The sequence below is a fragment of the Erpetoichthys calabaricus genome, chromosome 5 (assembly GCF_900747795.2).
Source record: "Erpetoichthys calabaricus chromosome 5, fErpCal1.3, whole genome shotgun sequence".
Lineage (NCBI taxonomy): Eukaryota > Metazoa > Chordata > Cladistia > Polypteriformes > Polypteridae > Erpetoichthys > Erpetoichthys calabaricus.
Window position 1 is genome coordinate 211430603 of NC_041398.2, and position 22774 is coordinate 211453376.

Below are 22774 nucleotides of genomic sequence, written 5' to 3' on the forward strand. Positions count from 1 at the left end.
ACAAAATTGCCTCTAATTATTGTTTTATCTTTGTTTTTATCTTGTTGTTTTTTTGTTTAATTTTTTTATGTAGCACTTTGAGGTGTACTACAAATGTAAAGTGCCTTATAAATAAAATTAATTATTATTATTATTATTAAAAAGCAGATAGGGAGCCAGTCCATCACATGGCATGTTCATAAAAACTCACAACTGGTAAATTCAGAGCTTCTAGTTACCCTGCTACATAGAGATGGGTCTCATTCTGTCTGATTTGTGTAATGGAATTATTCCTTGTACTGTTTGCTGTTTAAGGTCTGAAAAGAAATGTGCCTAATGTGTACGTGTTCACCACATGGTCAGAATGCAGTCAATGTTTAATTTTTCAGAACTTAGAAGCCTTACTATTCTCATAAATCTAAATGCATAAAATGCTTCTTAAAAGCTTGCTGCAAAAGGTGCAAGACAATGATATAAATGAATAGTCATCCTGCAGAGGTGAACATAAATTTAATAATTGTCATGTGCTTCTTTAACTCTTTCTTATGATTCAAATAAAACTTCAATTAAATGTACAGGTTAGACAACATGGTGTTTGATTCATAGCTCAGTCACTGTTTGTGTAGACTACAGTTTACACATTTTGCCCTCGTCTGTCTGGGTACTCTACTTTTGTCCCATATCCCAATGCATGTATTTCAGAATCATTTTGGCAGCTTTAAACTAACCTTGGTTAAATGAGTATGAATTAGTGTTCCTCATAACAAACTGTTTTTGCGTTGTAGTAATGCTGCCTCAATATACTTCAGCCCCAAGAAACTGTGTGATGAAAGAACCAAATTTACAAAGATGAAGGATACATAGTTTTATCTATCAATATTTATGAAGGCCTTATTATTTAATACAATTCCAGTTCAAAAAGATTTTGATGAAAGACATCAGATGGTCACCATTAAGAAGCAGTCCAGATTATACGTTGTTATCTACAATGTGTTGTTTTTAAAGAGAGCAACATTGCCGTTTTAAAATCGTTTATTCAACCCTATATGCGTGAGCTGTATTGTGCCTGAAAAGCTACATCTAACAACACCTTAACTTTTTTGATAAAATAGGTGAAGCCCACATTTTGATGTCTACCATTTCTCAATATGAAATTAGATTTGGTCTTATTAACAAAATTTGAACAGTGCTTTTTATTAAACAATAATGATTTTAAGCTTTGTATTTTTCCCAACTTCAAATTAAAATTTAATTTGAAATACTTGCATTACACCCATCAATCCATTAAACCATTCTCTTATCCTGCTTTTGTCCTTAAAATATCCCAGGGAGCCAGAATGTACACTGGCAACTTTTAAGCACAAGACTAGAAAAGAGCTCTGGATGGTGTTGTATCGATTAGTACATAAAGAAATCTCCAAGTTGTAATTTCCAAATACCTTTGTTATTACAGCAAAATCTCCCATCTCACACTGTCCCTCTAGGAACTCTTCTCCCATCCCTCTCCCAGCTCTTTATATATCATTTTTGTACAGTGCCACCTACTGTCCAAAATTAATAACATTAATAACACAACATAACAGATGGGACACCAGTCCATCACAGGGCAAACACACTCTGTCTTAGTTTTACTAGTTAAGGTAAACTGTAAGACTTAATGAGGTAAGAAGAAACCAGAGTACCCAGGGAAAACTCACTAGGACATTGAATACGCCCATAACCTACAACTTTCACACTCAGGTCTCTGGACCTGTTAGACAACAGGGCTAACACTGCACCACTGTCAACCAACACAACACAACATCCAAAGTGTTTCTATATGTCTGGACCGCACTCTAAAAAAAGGCTTTGAATTATAAGTGGACATTGTATTGTGTGACTTGTTCATTCAATAAAGTGAGATATGGAAAATATAAAAGTTAGATGTGTAAATGGTAGCTTACTGGTGGGTTTCCCTATAGAAAAAACAAGCCAAGGTAATAAAAATGTCCACACCTTTAATGAGGTGTTAATATCCATCAATAGCATGAAAAATTTGTTAGGAATCATTCCATGTTCTCTGAGAAGCTGCATAGTCTGATACTTATCAATTGACTTGGAGAGGTCAGCGCCAATAGAGTCATCATCACCTAAAAAAAAAAAAAAAAAAAAGATTTGTACCAAAATCTTAATCTGTTGTTTTGTTATAATGAGAAGTCAAGCAAAATTACAGCTTTTATTGGCTTGTGTAAGCTTTCAAGGCAACTCAGGCCCCTTTTTCATGCAAGATGTATTTCAGCCTAAGATAAACTACAAAAGAAGCTATCTGCCAGATTAATGAAAAAGTATAAAGTTTAATAATATGTAAATGAAAGAAGAATGCCTATGGAACATAACACAGATGTGTTCACCAAAGAAACAAGAAAGTGTAATTCACAGGCCTGAATATGGTCTTCTAACAAAAGCTTGGGTTGCTGCTGGAAGAGGTGTTGTTGAGGCCAGCAGGGGGCATTTCCCCTATGATTTGAATGTGGATCCCAATGCCCCAGTGCAGTGACGTGGACACTGTTCTGTAAAAATGGTGCCCTCCTTCAGATGAGACGTAATGCTGAAGTCCTGACTCTCTGTGGTCATAAAGGATCCTTGGGAATCCTTTATAAAGAGCAGGGTGCATCCCAATGTCCAGGATAAATTGCCCTACATGGCCTAGTCATTCTGGCACCCTAACCATTCCTGCCGCTAATTGGCTCTCTCTCTCACAATTTCACTACCTAACACTTAATGTGTGGTGAGCGTACTGGTACCAAAATGTCTGCCGTTGCATCAACTAGGTGGATGCTACACATTAGTGGTGATTGAAGTGGCACTATGAAAAAGTGCTCCAAGTAGTGAGGAAAGTGCTATATAAATATAAAGAATTATTATTATTGTCATTCAGTAATAATTGTTTGATCTCCATTAATCTATATACTGTCTGTTTTGTGCTTTCTCTTTCGAGATTAATTCTCCTGGCCATTTGCCTTTCACATGCAGTAACGATAATAATCTTTTCAATTTGGCCATTTGTGCCGTTGACAACCAGTTCCTGTTGTGCAGAGAGGCTTTGAGATTGTGAGGAAGGCTTACACTAAATGGTAAAAAAATTAAAAAAGCATTTATGGGGAAGCAGCAATAACAGGTGTTGTGTCGTGTTGGAATTTTGAGCTTTTTGGCTTTCTATTGTAGTAATTACACTTGCTTTATTACAAAATCACAAACCCAATCACAGGGAATACACAATTCAGTGTATTTCTTAGTGCTGGTTCCAAGCCCAGATAAATTAGGGTTGGGGGGTCACATGAGAAACGGCATCTGGTGTAAAATTGTGCCAGATCAATATGCGGACCATACCGAATTGGTTGAGGTCTGGGTTAACAACGACCGCCACCAGTACTGTTAACCAACAGGGTGCTAGCGGAAATCGAGCTACTGTTGGCCAAAGAAGGAGAAGAAGAGGTGGGAGACATGTCTGGAGGCATGTCTATTCGACTGTTGAGTTTGGAGTTAGGAAGCAGCTGGGAAGGAATCACAGCTCTGCTTGACAATAGATACAACAGCAGCAAATTATTATCCTATGAAAAGGCTACATTGTGGGACAGGGAAAAAGTAATAGTTTGAGCTAACAGAAGACAGCAGTAAATGGCTACCATAGGCCATTACAGTGATCCATCAGAGGACCACATCTAGGGAGTTCAAAGAGAGGCAATTGTGTAGACAAAAGAGTATGTATTTTTTTACCATTAAAAAAGTCATGCATTGTTTTGTTTTTAAATCTGGGCCCTAAACAGTACATGAACATTTTAAAGAAATTAGATTTTATATAAGAGATGTCACAGGAGGTTGGGGGTGGTACCCAGCCGGGACACCCAGGAGGACCGGAGGAGGGCTTACGTCTCCCCCAGACCACGTGGGGGCGACCACACTGGTGGCTTTGGGGACCACGGGAACAGAGCTTTGAAGCTCAACCCTATAGGGGCCCGTGGTCACCGCCAGGGGGCACCCCAATGCCAATGGAGCCCTGGCCCTCAGCACTTCCGCCACACCCGGAAGTGCTGGGGGGAAGAAGACCAGGGACACCCGGTGTGCTTCTGGGTGCGCAGCTGGTACTTCCGCCACACTGGGAAGTGCCGGCTGAGGCTAATCAGGAGGCACCTGGAGCACATCCAGGTGTGTATAAAAGGGGCCGCCTCCCTCCATTCGATGGCTGGAGTCTTGTGGAAGAGGACAGAGCTCGGAAGAGAGGAGAGGAGAGGAGAGGAGGCAGACCAGAAGAGAGACACAGTGTAAGGGCCTGGACTTGTGGGTGATTGGTGCTGCGGCACTGGGTTGTGTGCTTCACTGTGTAAATATTGTGTAAATAAACGTGTGTGGGTTAAAATCAATCATGTCTACCTGTCTGTGTCCAGGCTGTATCCCACAGTGAATAAGGCCATCTGGCAATGAAAAAATATTTTCTTGTCTTTTTCTATGCTATCTTGTCCTTTCAAAAAATATAACATAAAAATAACATGGTGGTGCAGTGGTTGGTGCAACTGCCTTGATTTGGTGGCAAGCCAGCATTTATCCGTTCTCCTAATTTTCAGAGATGTGCATTATTAGTTGAATCAGTGTGCCTAGTATGAAAGACTTAGAATGCAAATGCACATGTGAACTACAATTGACAGGTGTCACGTTCAATGTTCATTTCCATCTTGGGTTATATGTTGCCACAATAAGATTCTGGTTCTGAGTAAACTTGTCATGAAAAAAGTAAGAGAAAAAAAATAAATGAAAGGAATGATGGTGAAAAGCATCACTTTACCAATATTTTTCAATTTTTGGTTATAGATTTCTAAACTTTCTTATTTTCACTTCAAACTATAGACTTGATCAGCAGAGTTCTCTTTGTCTTCTCTACCGTACACATTGTTGTTTTAATACATTTTAAAGGATTTCATTTACATGACATTTTTAGAATTAAGCTTTAGTGCCCTTAAAATACAAACATCTGAATCTTTCTGAAAGTTTGTTTCAGACACTGTTTTTTGAGAAGCACTAAAGCTAACTTTCATTACAGGATAATAGACAGATCAGCAATATTTCTAACAACTTTTGGGAAAAAATGAATTTATACAATGTAAAATGGATAGCATGGTAGCTCAGTGTTTAGTACTGCAGATTCAGAGCTTCACGGTCCTGGGTTTGATTCCTGGACTAGTAATATTCGGTCTGGAGTTTGTTACTATATTTGGGTTCTTTCATTTTCCTCACAGAACTGTAAAAACCTGGTGTTTATTGAACTGGTGTTATGAGAAGGAATTGGTAGATGGCTGAGATAGTGTTCCCTATGATGTACTGGCAACCTTTTAAGAGCTAGTTCCTGGTGCTGTCACATAATCCTAAAATTGTATGAAATGCCTTCATCAAAAAGATGGAAGGATGGACAACATTTATATATTCTTAAATGCCTTAACAACCTTTTAGGTTTTTCTGTAAGTAGAAACCCAGTAATTGAAAGCAGACAGAATTTCTATTTATAGGTAATGCATTAGGAAATATTTAAATTTTTGGGAATATTTCAAATCCCACAAATGTTTTTTATAAACTTGAGAACATATGGAGAACACACATACAGTCAAAAAATGGAAAACAAAACAACTCTTATAATAAACAAATGTTAATCAGCAGACTTTTCAAACTGCATTTGATTAACCCATTTATTTTGAGTAAAAAGTCATCCACATCTGATACAACTAGGTAGAATAAACTTGGAGTTACTGTCAGCTGCACTTTTGCATTTTCACAAAGTGAAATTCTCACTTATTAACTAATTCTTTATTGCTGTCTTCTTCTCCACACTGGCTCTCATGGTACAGGATACATTTTATTTTCTTTTTGTAGATATATTTTCATCCCTCCTTGTATTTGTATTATGATCAGCTTCATTTGAGGCATTTCTTTCATATCTGGCAGTTAAGGTTTTTAAATTATTAAAAATCACTGACCACTGTCACAACACACTGTTAGAAGAGCAGGGCTTATAGTGGTGTCTTTAAGAGCTGCTCATCTCTGCTACTTGAGTATTATGACTGCATAACAATACTGTTTTCAATTTTAATTTCACTCTGAGCACTTGTCTCCCCAGAAAAGCATTTACCACAGGTTTACTAGACTGTGCCATAGGACAACATTCAGAATCCACATGAATCTGTGGCGCAACACATAAGCAGTGGCATTGTTACCCAGGGGAGTGATAACAATCAGCGTCATTCTCGATTGATAAACTGCTCATTTACAGTGGTTTTAGAATACGTGCTAATGCCTAGTCATTCATTCTGTTTGCATGTTTTCATGTTAATTGGACCAATGATTCTGGTGCAACTGTTTTTTTTTGTTTTGTTTTTTTTATAACTGAGCAGTGTCTAGAATTGCTGTTTCATGGAGCCAGCATCTTGGATTTGAATACTACACACATTTGTTGTCTGTTGGAGTTTGTATATTCTCGCTGTGCCTGCACAGGTTTTCCTCCCATATCCTCACCTTTCCAAAGACATGCATGTTAGGATCATTGCTAATTCCAAATTGGTCCTGTGAGAGTGTGAACATGAGTGTGGGTGTAGTTGTGTGCAAGACTGTTCCCAGAAATTGACTGGTTTCCTACCCAGGCTTGGTTCCTGCTTTGCTTCTAGAACTGTCTGGATGGCATATTGCCTTCCACAAACCTAAACTGAATTAAAACATAGGGGATGAATAATTGGATCAATAGAGAGATTTGACCCCAAATGTTTGCAACCTTTTCTATTCTTCATCAAACCTAACGGGAAGGGACTACAGCTTAATAAGAGGTGAATGTGAAATGTCATTTTTGTTACTGTGGTACAGAAGAATAATCCATTTCCCAGCTCATGCATTGCTCTTAAAATAACTTACTGTGGTGATGTCTGTTTGAAGCAACAGGCTGTTATTAAGCATTGTTAGTCAAAGGGCATTATAAATTGTGGGTTCTGAGAACGGACATGTGTTACTCTGGCCAGCCAACGACAGCAGTCACTCCAGCATTGCTTAGATGTGTTGTCCAACTCGTCCAAGAAGACCGATAGATTATGAACATAAACCTTGAACCTACTGTCAGTATCCAAGAGTAGTGTAAGCAATGTCATTGCTGCCTTAGGACAATCGTTTTCAGTTTTCAGTCCTAGGGTACCCCGGTGGCTGCAGATTTTTGTCCCAACTCACTTCTTCTCTTAATAACAACACTTATTTCTATAGCATGTTTTCAAACAAAGAAGGTAGCTCAAAGTGCTTTACACAATGTCAGAGATAGTTGCAAGAAAACAAATACAAAAAATGGATAAAATAATGATAAAGAACAATAAATAAATAAATAGAACTGGTACCTTAATTAAGCAAGCTGTTTCTTTGTTTTTACAACCATCTGGAAATTACAATCTGGTTTTGCTATATTTTTACTGAATGAAGCAGGAATGCAGTATATAACCACACAATATGTGTTAGACGGGTTAGATGAGTTCATTCGTTTTCTGTTGAAATATTTTTAAAAATTTTAATGTTCTGGTTATTTAGACAATTATATACTAAAAAGCACAGAAGTAGGTAGCACTGAAGTATCTGATCCTTTTTAGAGTCATTTGTGCTGGTGTCTACCTTTCTCAGTATTAATTGTCTGTATACAAATAAAATTAAGAAAGAAAATTTCCAACAAAAAAGCAGGCATTTAATGGTACAGAAAAAAATGAGTTTGTCTCAGTTTCCTGTAAGTGTAAATTTGACACTACTGCAGTTTTCTAAATGCAAAATAAAAGGAAAAAACAGGTCAGCTAATTAAACAATTAAATCAATTAAACAATGACTGACTGAGAAACTTAGAACAAAAACCTGCAGCCACAGGGGGCCTTGGAGACTGCATGTTGAGAACCCCTAAAACTTAGGATATTCAAAAGTTTGTGGATATTGGGTTCCATAAAGCCTAACTGTCAATCACAAAACTGGGTGGAAACACATATGTTCAGATCTGCTCTCCTATTAAGAGACTGAGGGTGAAAGCTTTTCAGCATGAATCATCATGAGGGGTGAAACGTGGATCCATCACTTTCAACCAGAGACCAAAAGGCAATCAATGAACTGATACTATCCAAAGGTAATTGCTTAAGGTAACCCTTTTTGGATGAAAGGTTATGGCCACTGTTTTGTGATATTCAGTTATAGATAATTTTACTAAACTTTATACCACTTTTTGATCATTAACTCAAATCTGTACATTGAAACGTTTAAAAGGTTCCCGAAGTGTTTAAGGAGAGTTCAGATGAGATGTTGCTAAAGTCCTTATTCGGCACAACAATGAACATTCACACCTCCTCCTCCTCCTCCTCCTTTGGCTGCTCCTGTTAGGGGTTGCCACAGCAGATTATCAATTTGCATATCTTACGTTCCTCTGCATCTTGCTTTGTCACACCCACCACCTGCATGTCCCCTCTCAGCACAACCATAAACCTCCTCTTAGGCCTTCCTCTTTTCCTCTTGCCTGGCAGCTCCATTCCTAACATCTTTCTCCCAATAGACCCAGTATCTCTCCTCTGCACATATCCAAACCAATGCAATCTCACCTCTCTGGCTTTGTCTCCAGACCGTCAAACCTGAGCGGGTTCTCTAATGTACTTGTTCCTAATTCTTTCCATCCTTGTCACACCCAGTACAAATCTTAACATCTTTAAAACTCTGCCACCTCCAACTCCGTCTCCTGTCTTTTTGTCAGTGCCACCATCTCCAACCCAAATAGCATAGCTGGTCTCACTAGCACCTTGTAGACCTTCCATTTTGCTGGTACCTTTCTATGACAAATCAATTCTGACACTCTTCTCCACCCATTCCACCCTGTCGGCACTTTCATCTTCACTTCTCTTCCACACTTCCCGTGACAGTGTACAGTTGATCTGAAGTATTTAGTCTCATCCACCTTCATCAACTCTACTCCCTGCATCCTCACCATTCCTCTGACCTCCCTCACTCCTCTCCTCTCTAGAGCATATCTCCACCTCTCTGGGAGTCATTCACACCTCCTAATCCACTCTAAAGCCCATATTTGGTTTCCTCAGATTTCCTCTTCTTTCAAACCCTCACAAATACCATCCCTATAAAAACATTTGGAAGTTGTGACAAAGCTATTGAAGTAGTGGGTTTGAGTGCAGCATTCTGAAGATCTGAGTAGAGGATGTGTGTTCTTGTGTCCAGCTGGTGCAAGGCTATTGGTGTTGATGGAGATTATGTAGAAAAATGAAAATGAGAACCAAAGTTTAACTCCTACTCTTAAAAAAATTTTTTACTTATATCACACAAGCCTTGCTAAGTCAATGAAATACCTGGAGATTATTATGGGGTGTCACACATGTAGGGGGATGTTTTATGGACCAAGCAAAGGTAATTCCACACCAGGCCAGGGGGTGGTGGGTTGCACTAAACCTTCTCCTGTTATTTCTACAGACCAGCCGTGGGAAAACCTATCTGATTCAGAGTTGGTGATGTCGCTTCCGGCACTCAGCATGACGTCACTTCCAGTTCCGGCGCCCAGAAGAGTATCACTTGTGGTTCCAGCACCCAGAAGAATGTCACTTTCAGTGCACAGACTGATGTCAGAAGAACATCACTTCCGGTCTGATCCCTTAAAGCCGCCATCTTTGCAAACCCTCGGCAGTTCTGTTTTGGACTCAGTATTGTGAACATCTCTGTGCTATTCAAAAGCCTTTTGCAGCAAGGAATATTATACGGGTGGCTGCCCCAAACCTTTTTAAGTGTGTCGAGTCTGTTCATTATTACAGTGGCATAGCCGGAGTCGGGAGGAGAAAGACGAAGCTTGGCAGGAGAGGAGAGGAGTAGAGGCGGAACAAATACGAAGAGTGAAGGAAAGAAGGGACTGAGTTTGGGCGGATTGGAGCACTGTATTGTGTGCAGGACACTTTTGTAAATAAACTGTGTTTTTGGACATTCAGCATCTGTCTGTTTGTGCCTGGGGGCTGTCTTATCACAGGGGATTGAAAAATACAGGGAAATAATAATAATAAAAAAAAAGGTGTGGTCAGGCAAAGCAGAAGTTAGAATCATGAGATCCAAACAAAACCAGGACTGCCAAAAAAAGAAGGGACAAGATGACACTTGAGATTCTAAGATGAAGCAAATGTACAGTAGAAACCAAAAACAAAATCCTACCACTAGGGCCCACTTGGGAAATAAGCTAACTGATGATAAAGATTCTATTGAAGTTATTTTATCCATTGAGGCATAACATGTAGTGCAAATGCTGACATAGTCATATACTAATGTTATGTCACTGGTGTGATGAATTAGGTCATGTGATTTGAAAAACAGCATACAAACAAAAAAAAACGAAATGTTCACAAAAATCAACATTTAAAATACAAAGCAAAACATGAAAATAACACCAGAAATAGATTTCTGACATTTTAAAACTGAAGAATAAGCAGGAAAATGCATGTAAAACAAAAGAAACCCTAACAGCCCCCATCTGTACCTTGTCAAGTTAATGGCTAAATAGTTATAGGCATCCAAACCCTCAACTCTCCCTCTTCCAACAAATAAGAAGTCATGATAAACACAGTCAAATGCAAAGAAAGGACACTAAACAGACAGCCGTCAGAGATCATAAGTTAACGTGCAGCTGAATTGAGCGGTGTGCCTTTTATGCCAGTTCTTTCAGGTTTGCTGCTGGAAAAAACACACACATATATGGGTAGAACATATAAAGAGATTTGCCTTTGAATTGGAGTACAGTGTCTGGTGTTGTGAGTCAATGTCTTTAATGTCTTTCTCCAACATAGCACTACATGATAACATTATAACCTTTATGATTGTTGAATGCTAGTATGGAGTTATGGAAACTATGTATGAAAAAAATCATTTCAAATTCCTTACTTCCCAAATTGTGCATGATTCTATGGCTGTTTTCATTTATAAGGGAAACAAGAAATAAATATTTTAACAGGTAATTTCCAAATTAAGACAGTCCATGCGTATGTGTATTATTGACAATGCACAAAATGCTGTTGTGCCATTAATTAATAACTGTCTGTCACACTCACATTAACATGAAAAACCCTCAGTTCTGTTGGTACAAGAAGAGTTATAACACAAAGAATTAAAATGAGGGGAAATTCTAAATTTAATTTAGGTTATATACAAGAACTACAAAAAAATAAACAACTTATAGATTATTAGGTTTTCTCTGTTGCATATTTTTGACTCTATGGAACAGAAATAATGCATAAAATGAAATATGAATGTTTAATTGAAACACCAGCTAACAAGAAATCCAGCAGCTGCAGGTTTGAGAAAATAGTTTTCTAGGTTTTTACTTTCCCACATAGTTTTATCATGTACTATCTAGCTATCAAATGAAATGTTTACTTTAATAGTTAATAATTTTTATTCTTTCCTTGGCCTTTTTAACTGGATTTTTTTCTCATCCTATTATTTTTCTGATTCCATATATTCCTATTCAGGGAGCCAAAGCCAACTCTGAACAGTTGCACATCATGTAAACCAGACCAACTCGGAGTCACCAATAGACCTAAAATGTGCATTTTTGGCATGTAGGCAGAAAAATGGAGCACCTTGAGAAAAATACAAGCAAACTCAGGGAGAAAGTACCAGCTTCACACAGACAGGGACCAAGCCAGGACTTGATTCCAGAACTCTGGAGCCGTGAGCCACCCCTTTTAAATCTCAGTAATGTCAGTAAATTTTAAAATTATGCATTAGAATATATCAAGCATTGCTGGCACTATGTTATGTAAAATAGTACAAATGTAGATTTCCATGCCCGAGTCAAAATGAAAGTCATAAAACATTCACAATTACATTCCAAATAAATATGTATTGTGTACTTGACCACTCTCATATCAATATTAATTCATGAATTTAATACTTTTTTAGAATGAGCAGTGACTGTGTCTGATATATTTCTCTCTCGTATACATGCCATTGTCAGATCAGTATGAGATGACATGCATTTGTGAATTTGTAACATTTATGACCCTGATTATACTGGTAATATTTTTCTTGCTACATACCCTGCTGGTAGTGGTCTACTTTCAAAGTATTATTGCTGTCAGATCCAAGAAGGGTAAAAATTGTGATTTTCCTTTGGGCTAGTTCGCAGTTATCTTCCAAAATAGCATCTCTTTGTTGAATATAATAAGGGTTCTCAGGACTGGGAGACGTGATGACCTGCAGAAACAGTCAAAACAGTTTTATTAAGAGCCATGAGTTATAATAAAATATCTTTTCAATTAAGTTAGTTCAACATTTTAGTGTTCAACAACTATTAACATGTTAAAGTCAATACCCATTGCTGCTATCTGAGGCCTTGCACTTGTAGAACCTTCTTTATCACACACTGTAACTCCCCAAGTCAACCCTTCCATCCACCAAGCTTCCCTGACTTAACTGTTTCAACCATCTGCTTAAGGGTGAGCCCGATATCTGTGCTATGCACCTGTTAGGCTCTCAAAACAACCTAGTTGATGCTGGTTGCCTGTAATCCTGCATGACAGCTAAGATCATATGAAGCCAATCATTCTGTCTGATTGGAGGCCTCTATAGCTGGCAGCTATGTTGGATATTATTATACTCAACATTAAAAAGTAAACTGAACACAGAACCTTTCTCCTTGACTTTTGAGTATTCAACCAGCTTAATCTCTGTACTTGAGCTGCCACTGGCTACACATGGAGTCTTAATCAGAAGGCCTGAGCTCTCCCATTTCAGTCATTCATAAGATTAGCTAAAGACCAATAGGTAACATAAGGCAAAGTTAAAAAGAATGTTGAATTCCTGTCAGTTTTCCATGCCCACTTTTTCTATTACCATGAAAAGCAGGAATCAACCCCAGATGGGATACTAGAACACTAAAAGACACCTTCATTCATGCACTTATTTTAGAGTTGCTGTATCTTCAACAGGAGACACACATTGCCTAGGAATAAACATTCAAAGTATAAATAAATCCCTTACCAGAATACTCCATACAGAAATGGTATTTGTTTTATATGTTACTTACAGCCTTGAGACAAGAAGACATTTTTAATCTTTTGAATGTTTTGTTTTCATTCAGAGTGGAGAGAGCAAATTTTCTAATATAATAAAGGTTGATTGTGACCAATGCTGGACAACAGCAAAGAGAATTACGTCCATGAAAAAATCTCACATTACTCATGTTGTGTAATTCACATTTCATGTCATCCAGTCGTATGCTCACAACATCCCTAACACATACAAAATATTGTTAAATAACTCATTTCCACAAAATACTCCTTTTAATGAAAATTGAAGTGCCTAGATGTACATCTGAATTGAAGACCCACCCCTCCACCTCATTCACTGGTTAAGTGTCAAACCCGGCAGCAGTTTATTCATTGGCTTACTTTGAGCTTTATGTGATATCCACAAAAGGTGTGCACTGAGAAACATGTCAAACTAAAGATTTCAAATTAAAGAAAACCATTTAAAAACATGTATGAGAATGAGAATATGCCTCATACTCCGAGATGCTTTAATAAGCATGAGCTCTGTTTACCTATGCAGTTCAACAGACTGCCACTAAATAATCCCAAGGTACTCCAGTTGTGGATATTAATAAAAACTAGCGCTACGTGCTAGCCACTTTACGGATCGGCCGCTCACATATGGGGTGCGGTTGTACAATTTAAACAGATTGTTATTTTCATGGGAATTGTTACATATGCATAATAGAACTAACTATTTTACATTACAGTGAGTAATTAACCATAGTAAAAAATAGTAAAATATAAATTGAAAGAAAATGTTTCATGTTGCGGTAGAGGTATTCGTTATGTTATATGTTTTCATTCTGTTTGGCTTTGAAGTTAACAAGCAAATACTTTTTAAACTTACACTTTTACTGTAAAACTTGTGATTTACAGTAAAATGTGATGTTGTTAGATTTTCAGATACTTATTATGTTTTTAAATTATAAACTAAAAATATCAAGAACTCACATCCTGTGAGACAAGACTTAACCAAGAGTGCCAAGAGATTGAACCACGCCCAGGGCCACAAATAAAAGACAAAGAGTAGGACAGCTGCTGTACAGGCTTTTAAATGTTCAAAGTGATGCGCGAAATGCAGATCATGCGGCACGACAGCAGCAGCAAGCCAGCAGCTGATAAAGCAAAGAGGAGGTAAAAAAAAAAAAAAAAAAAATATTTGTTTCCCATTGTACCACCGTCTAAGAGGGGGTTTCAGAGGAGCGACCAAAACTCCTTGGGGTGCGTTCAACCCCCCTCTTCACAATGCGAGCAGCACACTGGACGCAACTGGGAGTTGGGTGCCAAAGGCGCCAATGGGGCTGGCCCCCCTAGCTCTTCAATAAGATTTGGACATAATAAGTCTTCTTTTATTGGGAACTTAAAGTGAGGAAAACATAAAAATTTATGAGAGCTGAGAGCGCAGGAACTGTATCTGACAAAAGCATTCACACGAATGAGAGGTGAGAGGACCATGGGCGTGGTTAAAAATGGTTGAGAGGAGGGCAGAACTTGAATAAATCTCTTGACAATAGTCTCGTGTCGCGGGACTTGAAAAAATCTCTTGGCAATAGTCTTGTCTCAAGATTTTCTTTTATAATTGAGAGATATGACGGGAGGTGTGACTACAATTGAAATGCTTGTTTGTTTAAAGGCAACTTCCATTTGTATTCATGAGAGCATTTTCTGGAGGTGGTTTATTTAACAATTTTTTTTTAAAAATGCGTAATAATAATAATAAATAACAATAATACATTTTATTTATATAGCACCTTTCCCATGTTCAAGGTGCTTTTTTAAACAGCAGGGTATATGTAAAATTGGTACATCAGTAATGCTGTAGCCAAAGTGCTTTACATTAAAACATACAATGAAACATAAATAAAATAAATAGAAAAGTACAATGAAATTAAATACAGCCAGCGGTGAGTTAAAGAAAAGAAAGAAGATGACTGAGAGTAGGGAACCGTCAGTATCAGTGAAGGTCACTGAAAGCTTGAGAATAGAAATGGGTCTAGTTTTAAACAGTTCAACTGAAACAAATAACATTATTTGTGACATAACACAAATTATCCTGAGAGGTGAACTGAAAGAAGGGTCGGAATGTTAGGTTAAGTTAAAAGCCTTCCTGAACATCCATCCATCCATCCATTTTCCAACCCGCTGAATCCAAACAAGGTCACGGGGGTCTGCTGGAGCCAATCCCAGCCAACACAGGGCACAAGGCAGGGAACCAATCCTGGGCAGGGTGCCAACCCACCGCAGGACACACACAAACACACCCACACACCAAGCACACACTAGGGCCAATTTAGAATCGCCAATCCACCTAACCTGCATGTCTTTGGATTGTGGGAGGAAACCAGAGCGCCCGGAGGAAACCCACGCAGACACGGGGAGAACATGCAAACTCCACGCAGGGAGGACCCGGGAATCGAACCCAGGTCCCCAGGTCTCCCAACTGCGAGGCAGCAGCGCTACCCACTGCGCCACCGTGCCGCCCCCTTCCTGAACAGATGAGGTTTAAGTTGTTTTTGAAAAGAAGGAATGGAATCATCTTATATGATTAATTTAGAGAAGTCAAAGTTTGGGTGCTATACAGCTGAAAGCTCTGTCACCCATAGAGTGAAGGTTAGTGTAGGGCACAACAAGATTCCCAGAATCAGAGGACCTTCAGTGGGGAAATAGTAATAATAATTCTTTACGTTTATATAGTGCTTTTCTCGCTACTCAAAGTGCTCTCCACACAGGGAGGACCCAGGAAGCCTACCCACAATCTCTTTACTGCAAAGCAGCAGTGCTAACACTGACATTAATCCAAAAAATATGTCAAAAAAGGAAAAATGCACTTAACTTACTTTTTCATTTTCAACTTAAACTCCTACATGAATATAGCAGTAAGGATGCCATTGAACAGGAATCTGCAATGAATTTCTTCCCTCTTAGGAGAGTAGGGAATGTTTGTCCCAGACATTGAAAGCACAAAGATGGCTGTTTGCCTGTCTGTTGAGAAGCATCATGTTTCCTAAGGCTATTGTGTTTGCTTTTAACTGGCAGGTACAAACAGACTTAAAAGGTTTTGATCAGCAGAAAGAGAATTTATTTGTTTTGGAATAATGAAAATGGATCATCAAAAACAGGCACTGGTCAAATACATATACAGTAAGACAGGGGGAAATGTTCATTAAAATGTAAATGTATTCCAAAAATGCAACTATTGCTAAGTGATCCAGTGTTTGTTTGGCAGTTTGTGGGCCTACCTTTTATAACAATGGCATGATGACACCATCATGCCAAGTGCCTAGAAACAGACATTTTTGCAATCAACAGTATGGTGGCACTTATGCAGATAATGCATACAATGACAGTACCAAAATGTCATGAAAATAACACTCAAAGTTAATAACAAAAGTAACAGTGATGACTCAAAAAATAAAATGAGCCAGAATATTACTTATTGATATTGTAACAAAGGCATGCCAGCTATTTTTATAACCTAATGATAGCTCTGTTATACTAGTGAACTAGCCAAAAGGTTGGAAATTGTAATTAGGAGAAGAGACGTAGTTAAAACCAAATAAAGGGGATTGTGAACCGAGAAATCAACTACACCATTATCAAGCCCAAAACGCAAGGTGAAAATCAAAGTCGAAAAGGACTGACAAGGATCAAAAAACTGAATGATTCAAAATGATTTCAAAAAAAGCACTAGGCAAAAAATTTAATTTGGAATCCATCAGCTTGGATAGGGACGTGACTTTTAACCTCAATGAGTAATTGGATGAGGTTTGAGACCTCCAAAGATATTCCCCAAGAGATGTAAGGGCAGCCCTTGGAACCAGAAAACAAAAAAGAACCAGACGCACTTTTACAATATGGCAGTGGCAAACGTAAAAAGAAACAATGAAACTAAATTAGGGCTTAATTACAAAATCTAACAGTAGATTCTTAATCTAGAGTCCTCCAAACACCCATAAAGAAGCCAATGGAAAAGTTTTTAATAAAAGGTCCAATATAACAAGTTCTTTATTTCAAAAGTAGACCGGTCAGGTGCAAGTACCTTAATTAAATAATACTTCATAAATTGACTGTAAATTAGATGAATAGGACTTACAAACTTGTTCAGCTGAATGGCCAGAACTCGTCAAAATCGTTCAAATGTTTGAAAATGCTAATATAACAAGAATGTCCAGGTGCTGAACAGCCATTTAAATTACATGTATATATAACAGGACTTCTAAAGTGGAAACTCCGAGAAAGTTTTGGCTGCAGGTCACAGCATTATACAACAGTGTCGCTACCCGAGAGGAAGTCCTTTTACATGACACACCCACTGCAAGACACACCCACTTGACAGTTGTCATTGCTCATGATTAAGATGACACTCTCACAACCCTAATTTAAACCACAGTGTACTGAGGTTTTACAAGAATTAAGCATGTGGTACTCTTTGAAATGGGCATGTTAAAAAATACATCACTGATGTATAATTCAGAGGCTGCTAAAAGTCATTACAGTTAAGTCCATAAATATTTGGACAGAGACAACTTTTTTCTAATTTTGGTTCTGTACATTACCACAATGAATTTTAAGTGAAACAACTCAGATGCAGTTGAAGTGCAGACTTTCAGCTTTAATTCAGTGGGGTGAACAAAACGATTGCATAAAAATGTGAGGCAACTAAAGCATTTTTTTTTTAACATAATCCCTTCATTTCAGGGGCTCAAATGTAATTGGACAATTGACTCAAAGGCTATTTCATGGGCAGATCATTGTCACATCATCAAATATTTATGGACCTAACTGTAGATGTGTGTAGTTTGATTGGTTTCTCCACGGAGCAGAGCTCTCAAGGTGCGCAGCTAGAGCCTATTGAATCTAACACTCGTTTACCATCTCTCTGCTGGGCATGAGCAGCGAAGTGACAATCTTATGTGGACAGCAGGGGGCGCTCCAGCTTCCCAAACACCTGACACAAAGGCTTGGCCACAAGTATTAAATGAATAAGAGGATTTTATTTCAGGGAATTCTTTCTCTGAAGTGTTTCCCACAGCACAGTCACAGTACAAAGCAGCACCAATAAAGTACAATACCGCAACTCTTTGTTTCCTTCCTCTCTCTCTCTCTCTGTCACTGGCTCCTCCACTTCTCCTTGCAAGCTTCGTCCACCTTCCTTCTGACTTTGACTCACCAGAACTGAGGCAGTCAGCTTCTTTTATAAGAACTCGGAAGTATTTCTGGTGTCCCCAACAACTGGCCTGGAACTGATGGGAATCCAACAAATTAGGGCTCTTCAGTTCCCGCAGTACCCCCTGGTGGCACCCACAGAACCCAATAGGGCTGAGCTAAAGAACTCCATGTCCCATGATGACCGCTGCAACTCAGGTGGGCTGCCATCTGGTGTAATGGTGGAGGCAGTGCCCTAAAGAAGCTGCCTTCCCCCATCCATCCATCTCATGGGCATCTTGGCCGGGTAAGGATGCCAGCCTTCCCTTACACCTACTTCCTCTTTGCAAATATAAGCAGCCGTAATGAACTTTAAAATACTCTTCTGCAATTCTCAAACTTAAAATTCTATAATTAAGTATAAAACCCCTCCTTCCTCTATTCTTTCTGTTTAACCTCTAGTTAACCATGTTCTGCTCACATACGTCATATAATATCGAATTCTTATGCAGTTAAAATACCATAATATTTGGTTTTGTTGCTATTATAAACTAAACAATTTCTGTATATGTGAGTACGCAGAGCAGAATTTACAACAGATTCATAAATGATTCAGACTCCTTCACTTTTTTCACATTTTGCCGTTTTGCAGTCTTTTGCTAAAAATCATTCATATTTATTTTTACCTAACATCAAGCAACACTCAATAGCACAGAATGAAAAAGTGAAAACACAATTTAAGAAAATTTGCAAAATTATTAAAAGTAAAAAACTGAAAAATCTCATTGACACAAGTAGTTAGACCCTCTGCTATGACACTTGAAATCTGACTCAGATGCAACCCATTCTATTGATCATCGAGATGTTTCTGCAACTTCTTTTGGGTCCACCTGTGGGCAGAAAGGTACACACCTGTCTATAGAAGACCCCAAAGTTTTTAATGCGAATCAGAGCAAAAGCCTAGCCCTGAGGTGGACGAAATTGCCTGCAGAGTTTAGAAATGGGATAATGCAAGTGGCGCTACTGCTTTGCAGTAAGGAGATTGTGGGTTCACTTTCTGGGTCCTCCCTGCGTGGAGAGTGCTTTGAGTAGTGAGAATTATAATTATTGTGTTGAGGAACAGATTTGGGGAAGGCTATGAAATTCCTGCAGCACTGAAGGTTCCCAACAGCACAGTGACTTCCAAACTTCTTAAATGAATGAAGAGAAGAATGTCTGAAAATCCACAAATCCTGGTGTGCAGAGCTTGTTGCATCATACCTAAAAAGATACCAGGCTGCAATGACTGACGAAGGAGCTTCAACTAAGTGCTGAGTAAAAGGTCTGAATACTTGTGTCAATGTGATAGTTTAGTTTGTTGTATTTTAATACTTTTGCAAAACTTTGTAAAATCCTGTCTTTGCTTTGGTGTATTGAGTTTTGTTTGATGTGGGTAAAAATTAATTTAAATGATTTTAGCAGAAGGCTGTAACAAAGAAAAATGTGAAAAAAAGTAAATGGGTTTGAATACTTTCTGAATCCACTGTATATGTTGTCACACACACGCACCTAGGGCTGGTGCGAGGTAAAGCGATGTCGCTGGGGGGCGAGAGATGGCACTGTAACTAACTTCCTTTTCTCCTCCATCCACAGCTCTGAAAGGGGGCACCAGGAAGATGGTTTACTGGGGGGGACGGGGTTGCCAACTGGGATCCTGAGCTGTTTCGTTGTGTGGTGGGTGCGGCAACGTGCTGCACCAGTGCATGCTCCCCAACTTGACTTGACTATGCTAAATCTAAAGAAAAGTGCTGTGCGCTTTGCTTAGGAAGCAAAGAATACCAGGCAGTACCTAGGACAGTGAGAAATGCCAGGTAACCTCAGGGATGATACATGAGGATGCACACTCATACTTAAACTAGACAACTTTAGAAAAGCCAATCAATGAAGGTTCAAACTCCCCACAAAAGTCACCCAAGTACTATTTGACTTGACTTGATAAAATTTAACTGAACCTGCTGTTTTATCATTCTATTCATCAATCAAACTATAAAGTTCAATTAAAAATTCTGAAGTTCTTTTATTATTATGATATATATTTGATGATATTGGACAGAAGTTAAAAATATTAAATCTGGTGAATCCCAATGAAGACTTTAGTTAGAGACTAAATGGTAATACGGGTTTGAACACATATGCAATAAAACATCCTTTTCAACTTGCTCACCGATACAGATTGTTTCCTATTAAGATAAAAAATGACTTCCTGCCATCATTCCATTTTTAGAATTAGTGATGCATGCCATGGTGGCTTAGTGGGTAATTCGGTTGCCTCACAGCTCCAAAGAGTCTGAACCCTGGCCTGCTATTAGTTTTGGTGCAGTTGGCACATTCTCCCCACGTGTTTTTCTGTGTGTACACTGATTTTGTTCACAGCTCCCAAAGATATGTCTGTTAGGTTAAATGAAAACCCAAAACTGGTCCCCTGTAAGTGATGGTGAGTGAGGGAGTGACTGTGCCCTGTGATGAACTGGCATCCTGTCAAAGCACAGATCCACAGATCCTGGGACTTTTCTCTGGCTCCTGTCGCTTTAGATAAAATGTTGCAGTTCAGTACTAAGGCATCTATAAAAACAACACTGGAGAAAAATTAAACACTATGCTATTACAGGCAAAAACGTAGTAATCTGTATTCTTACCAAGTAATTTGCATTACTAAGCATTCACTTAGGCTGTCAACTGACATTTTTAATGATAAATCCGACTTACCAAAATCCTCCGTTTACTGCAGCAGGGCTCAAGAAAGTCCAGCATGCCTTTGACTTCACTTGCTCGTTGAGACTTCTTTTTACCTTTTTTTCCTTTTTTCTTGCCTTTTCCTTTGTTTCGTTTTTCCGATTCTGATTTTCTGTTTTGATCCGACTTTGCCAGTTCTGCATCTTTGTCCATGCTAGATTTAGCTTTTGATATTTTATGGTCTCCATTTGGCTCATGTTTTTTTGGATTTTTGTCCTTCAGGGTGTTTGGTGCTTTGGTCACAGTCGTCAGGACGGTGGGAATTGCTTGGATAGCAGGCCTTGGCTGCTTCTGCTTTTTGTGGCTTCTTTCTGGGGTTCCATTTGCCTGTGATGAGCTGCTTTTCTCTGGTTGTTGAAGAGACCTTGTGTGGTGAACTTCAACTTCAGTTTCATTAGTAGAATTAAGCAGCAGCATTCCCGAGTTAATTCTCCAATTTGACGATTCAGCTGACGTGTTCTTTTCTCTGATGGAGATCTTGTTTTGTTGGCTTTCAGGGATGTCTACAAGGGTATTATTAGCCAGTGCAGACTGAGCTTGAGAGTTGTCTGTTTGAAGGTTAACAAAAGGATTCCCTCTTACCTGTGGCAGTTTACCTACTGGGCTTGCCATAGTTGGGCGTCGCTTAATAACAAACCTGGATTTCCCTCTTAAAATATCTTGAACTTTAGTTTTAAGTGCCTCTTTATTCTTCCGTTTCCTTTGGACTTTGTAACCAGACGATCTTTCTTCATCGGTTGGTGTCCCACCAACTTTAACTTTTCTCTTCGAGAGACGCTGGCCTTTATGAGAGGCAGCATTGGATGTCTTACATTTTACCACCGATCCTCGTCTTGTTAGTTTTTCCACTTTTCTTAGAGGTAATTGGTCAATGATTTCTAGCACTGCTTCAATTCTCACAGGGTAAGGGAATCGTTCACCTACTTGCAAATTTTTCTTTAAAATTAACATGCCAAAATTTCCTTCCTCGAAGGACAAATAATGCATCAGTTTAGTTACTGTATCCTGATCAATTATTTCTTCCTTCACATCCCCTTTGCTGCTTATGTTTCTAAGTTTACCTTCCATCATTGCATTGTGAATCAGAGTAACAAGAAGTGTGTCTCTTTCGGCAAGTTTGCAGTTAAATTCCTCACTCTGCATATCTTCAATATGTTTTTCCATCATTTTAAAATATTGATCAGTATAAGAAGGAGCTGTGATAACCCAGAGGCGGTATTTTCCGGCAGACTTTGACAAGAAATCAAAATCTTTTACAATGGAAGGCACCGTTACATTTAAAGATTTGCCAGGCTGTATCTGACTATCCATGGAATGTTTTTTATTCCCTGCTTTCAAAGGTGCCCGTAATTTGTCCATTGAAATCCTCTGTCTGCTGTATGATTTTTCTGATGAAGTATAGACGATATTGCAAATGGCAAGCAGAAGCAGGAAAAGACATTCCAGTAAACAATGCATCCTAAATTGTTTCAAATGTGATAAAAGGCTAAAAAACTATGAAACAAAGACTCCCAGACAGATCTGTATAATCGAGAAGCCAGCTAACATTCACAGTAGTTCCTCCTATGGTCTCAGCTTGAAACGTAAGATCTGGATCCTATTAAATTGTGCTTTTGTTTCAGGAAACTCCTGGATCCTTCTAGCTTCAAAGTGGATGTACTCATTTTAGAATCAATAACACTCCGCAAAGCTTGCAACATGTGGACATTCTTCAGGGCTCCGCTGCAGTGTCAGCTCTTAGCCAGGGAAAAAAAGAATGAAATACAAGAAACACACTGAAAGTG

At 38.6% G+C, this 22774-nt stretch overlaps 1 protein-coding gene across 1 annotated transcript in view; it reads right to left on the reverse strand.

Annotated features, from left to right (window-relative positions):
- ccdc80l2 (coiled-coil domain containing 80 like 2) overlaps nt 1–22721 on the reverse strand; it is a 33929-nt gene extending 11208 nt beyond the window's left edge. Inside the window, exons 1-3 of the mRNA XM_028802477.2 lie at nt 20964–22721; nt 12078–12234; nt 1975–2108 (exon numbers count right to left, since the gene is read on the reverse strand). Of these exons, the coding sequence (XP_028658310.1) occupies nt 1975–2108; nt 12078–12234; nt 20964–22448 (1776 nt within the window). The 5' untranslated portion in view covers nt 22449–22721. The remainder of the gene's footprint in view (nt 1–1974; nt 2109–12077; nt 12235–20963) is intronic.
- Between the last annotated feature and the right edge of the window lie 53 nt (nt 22722–22774).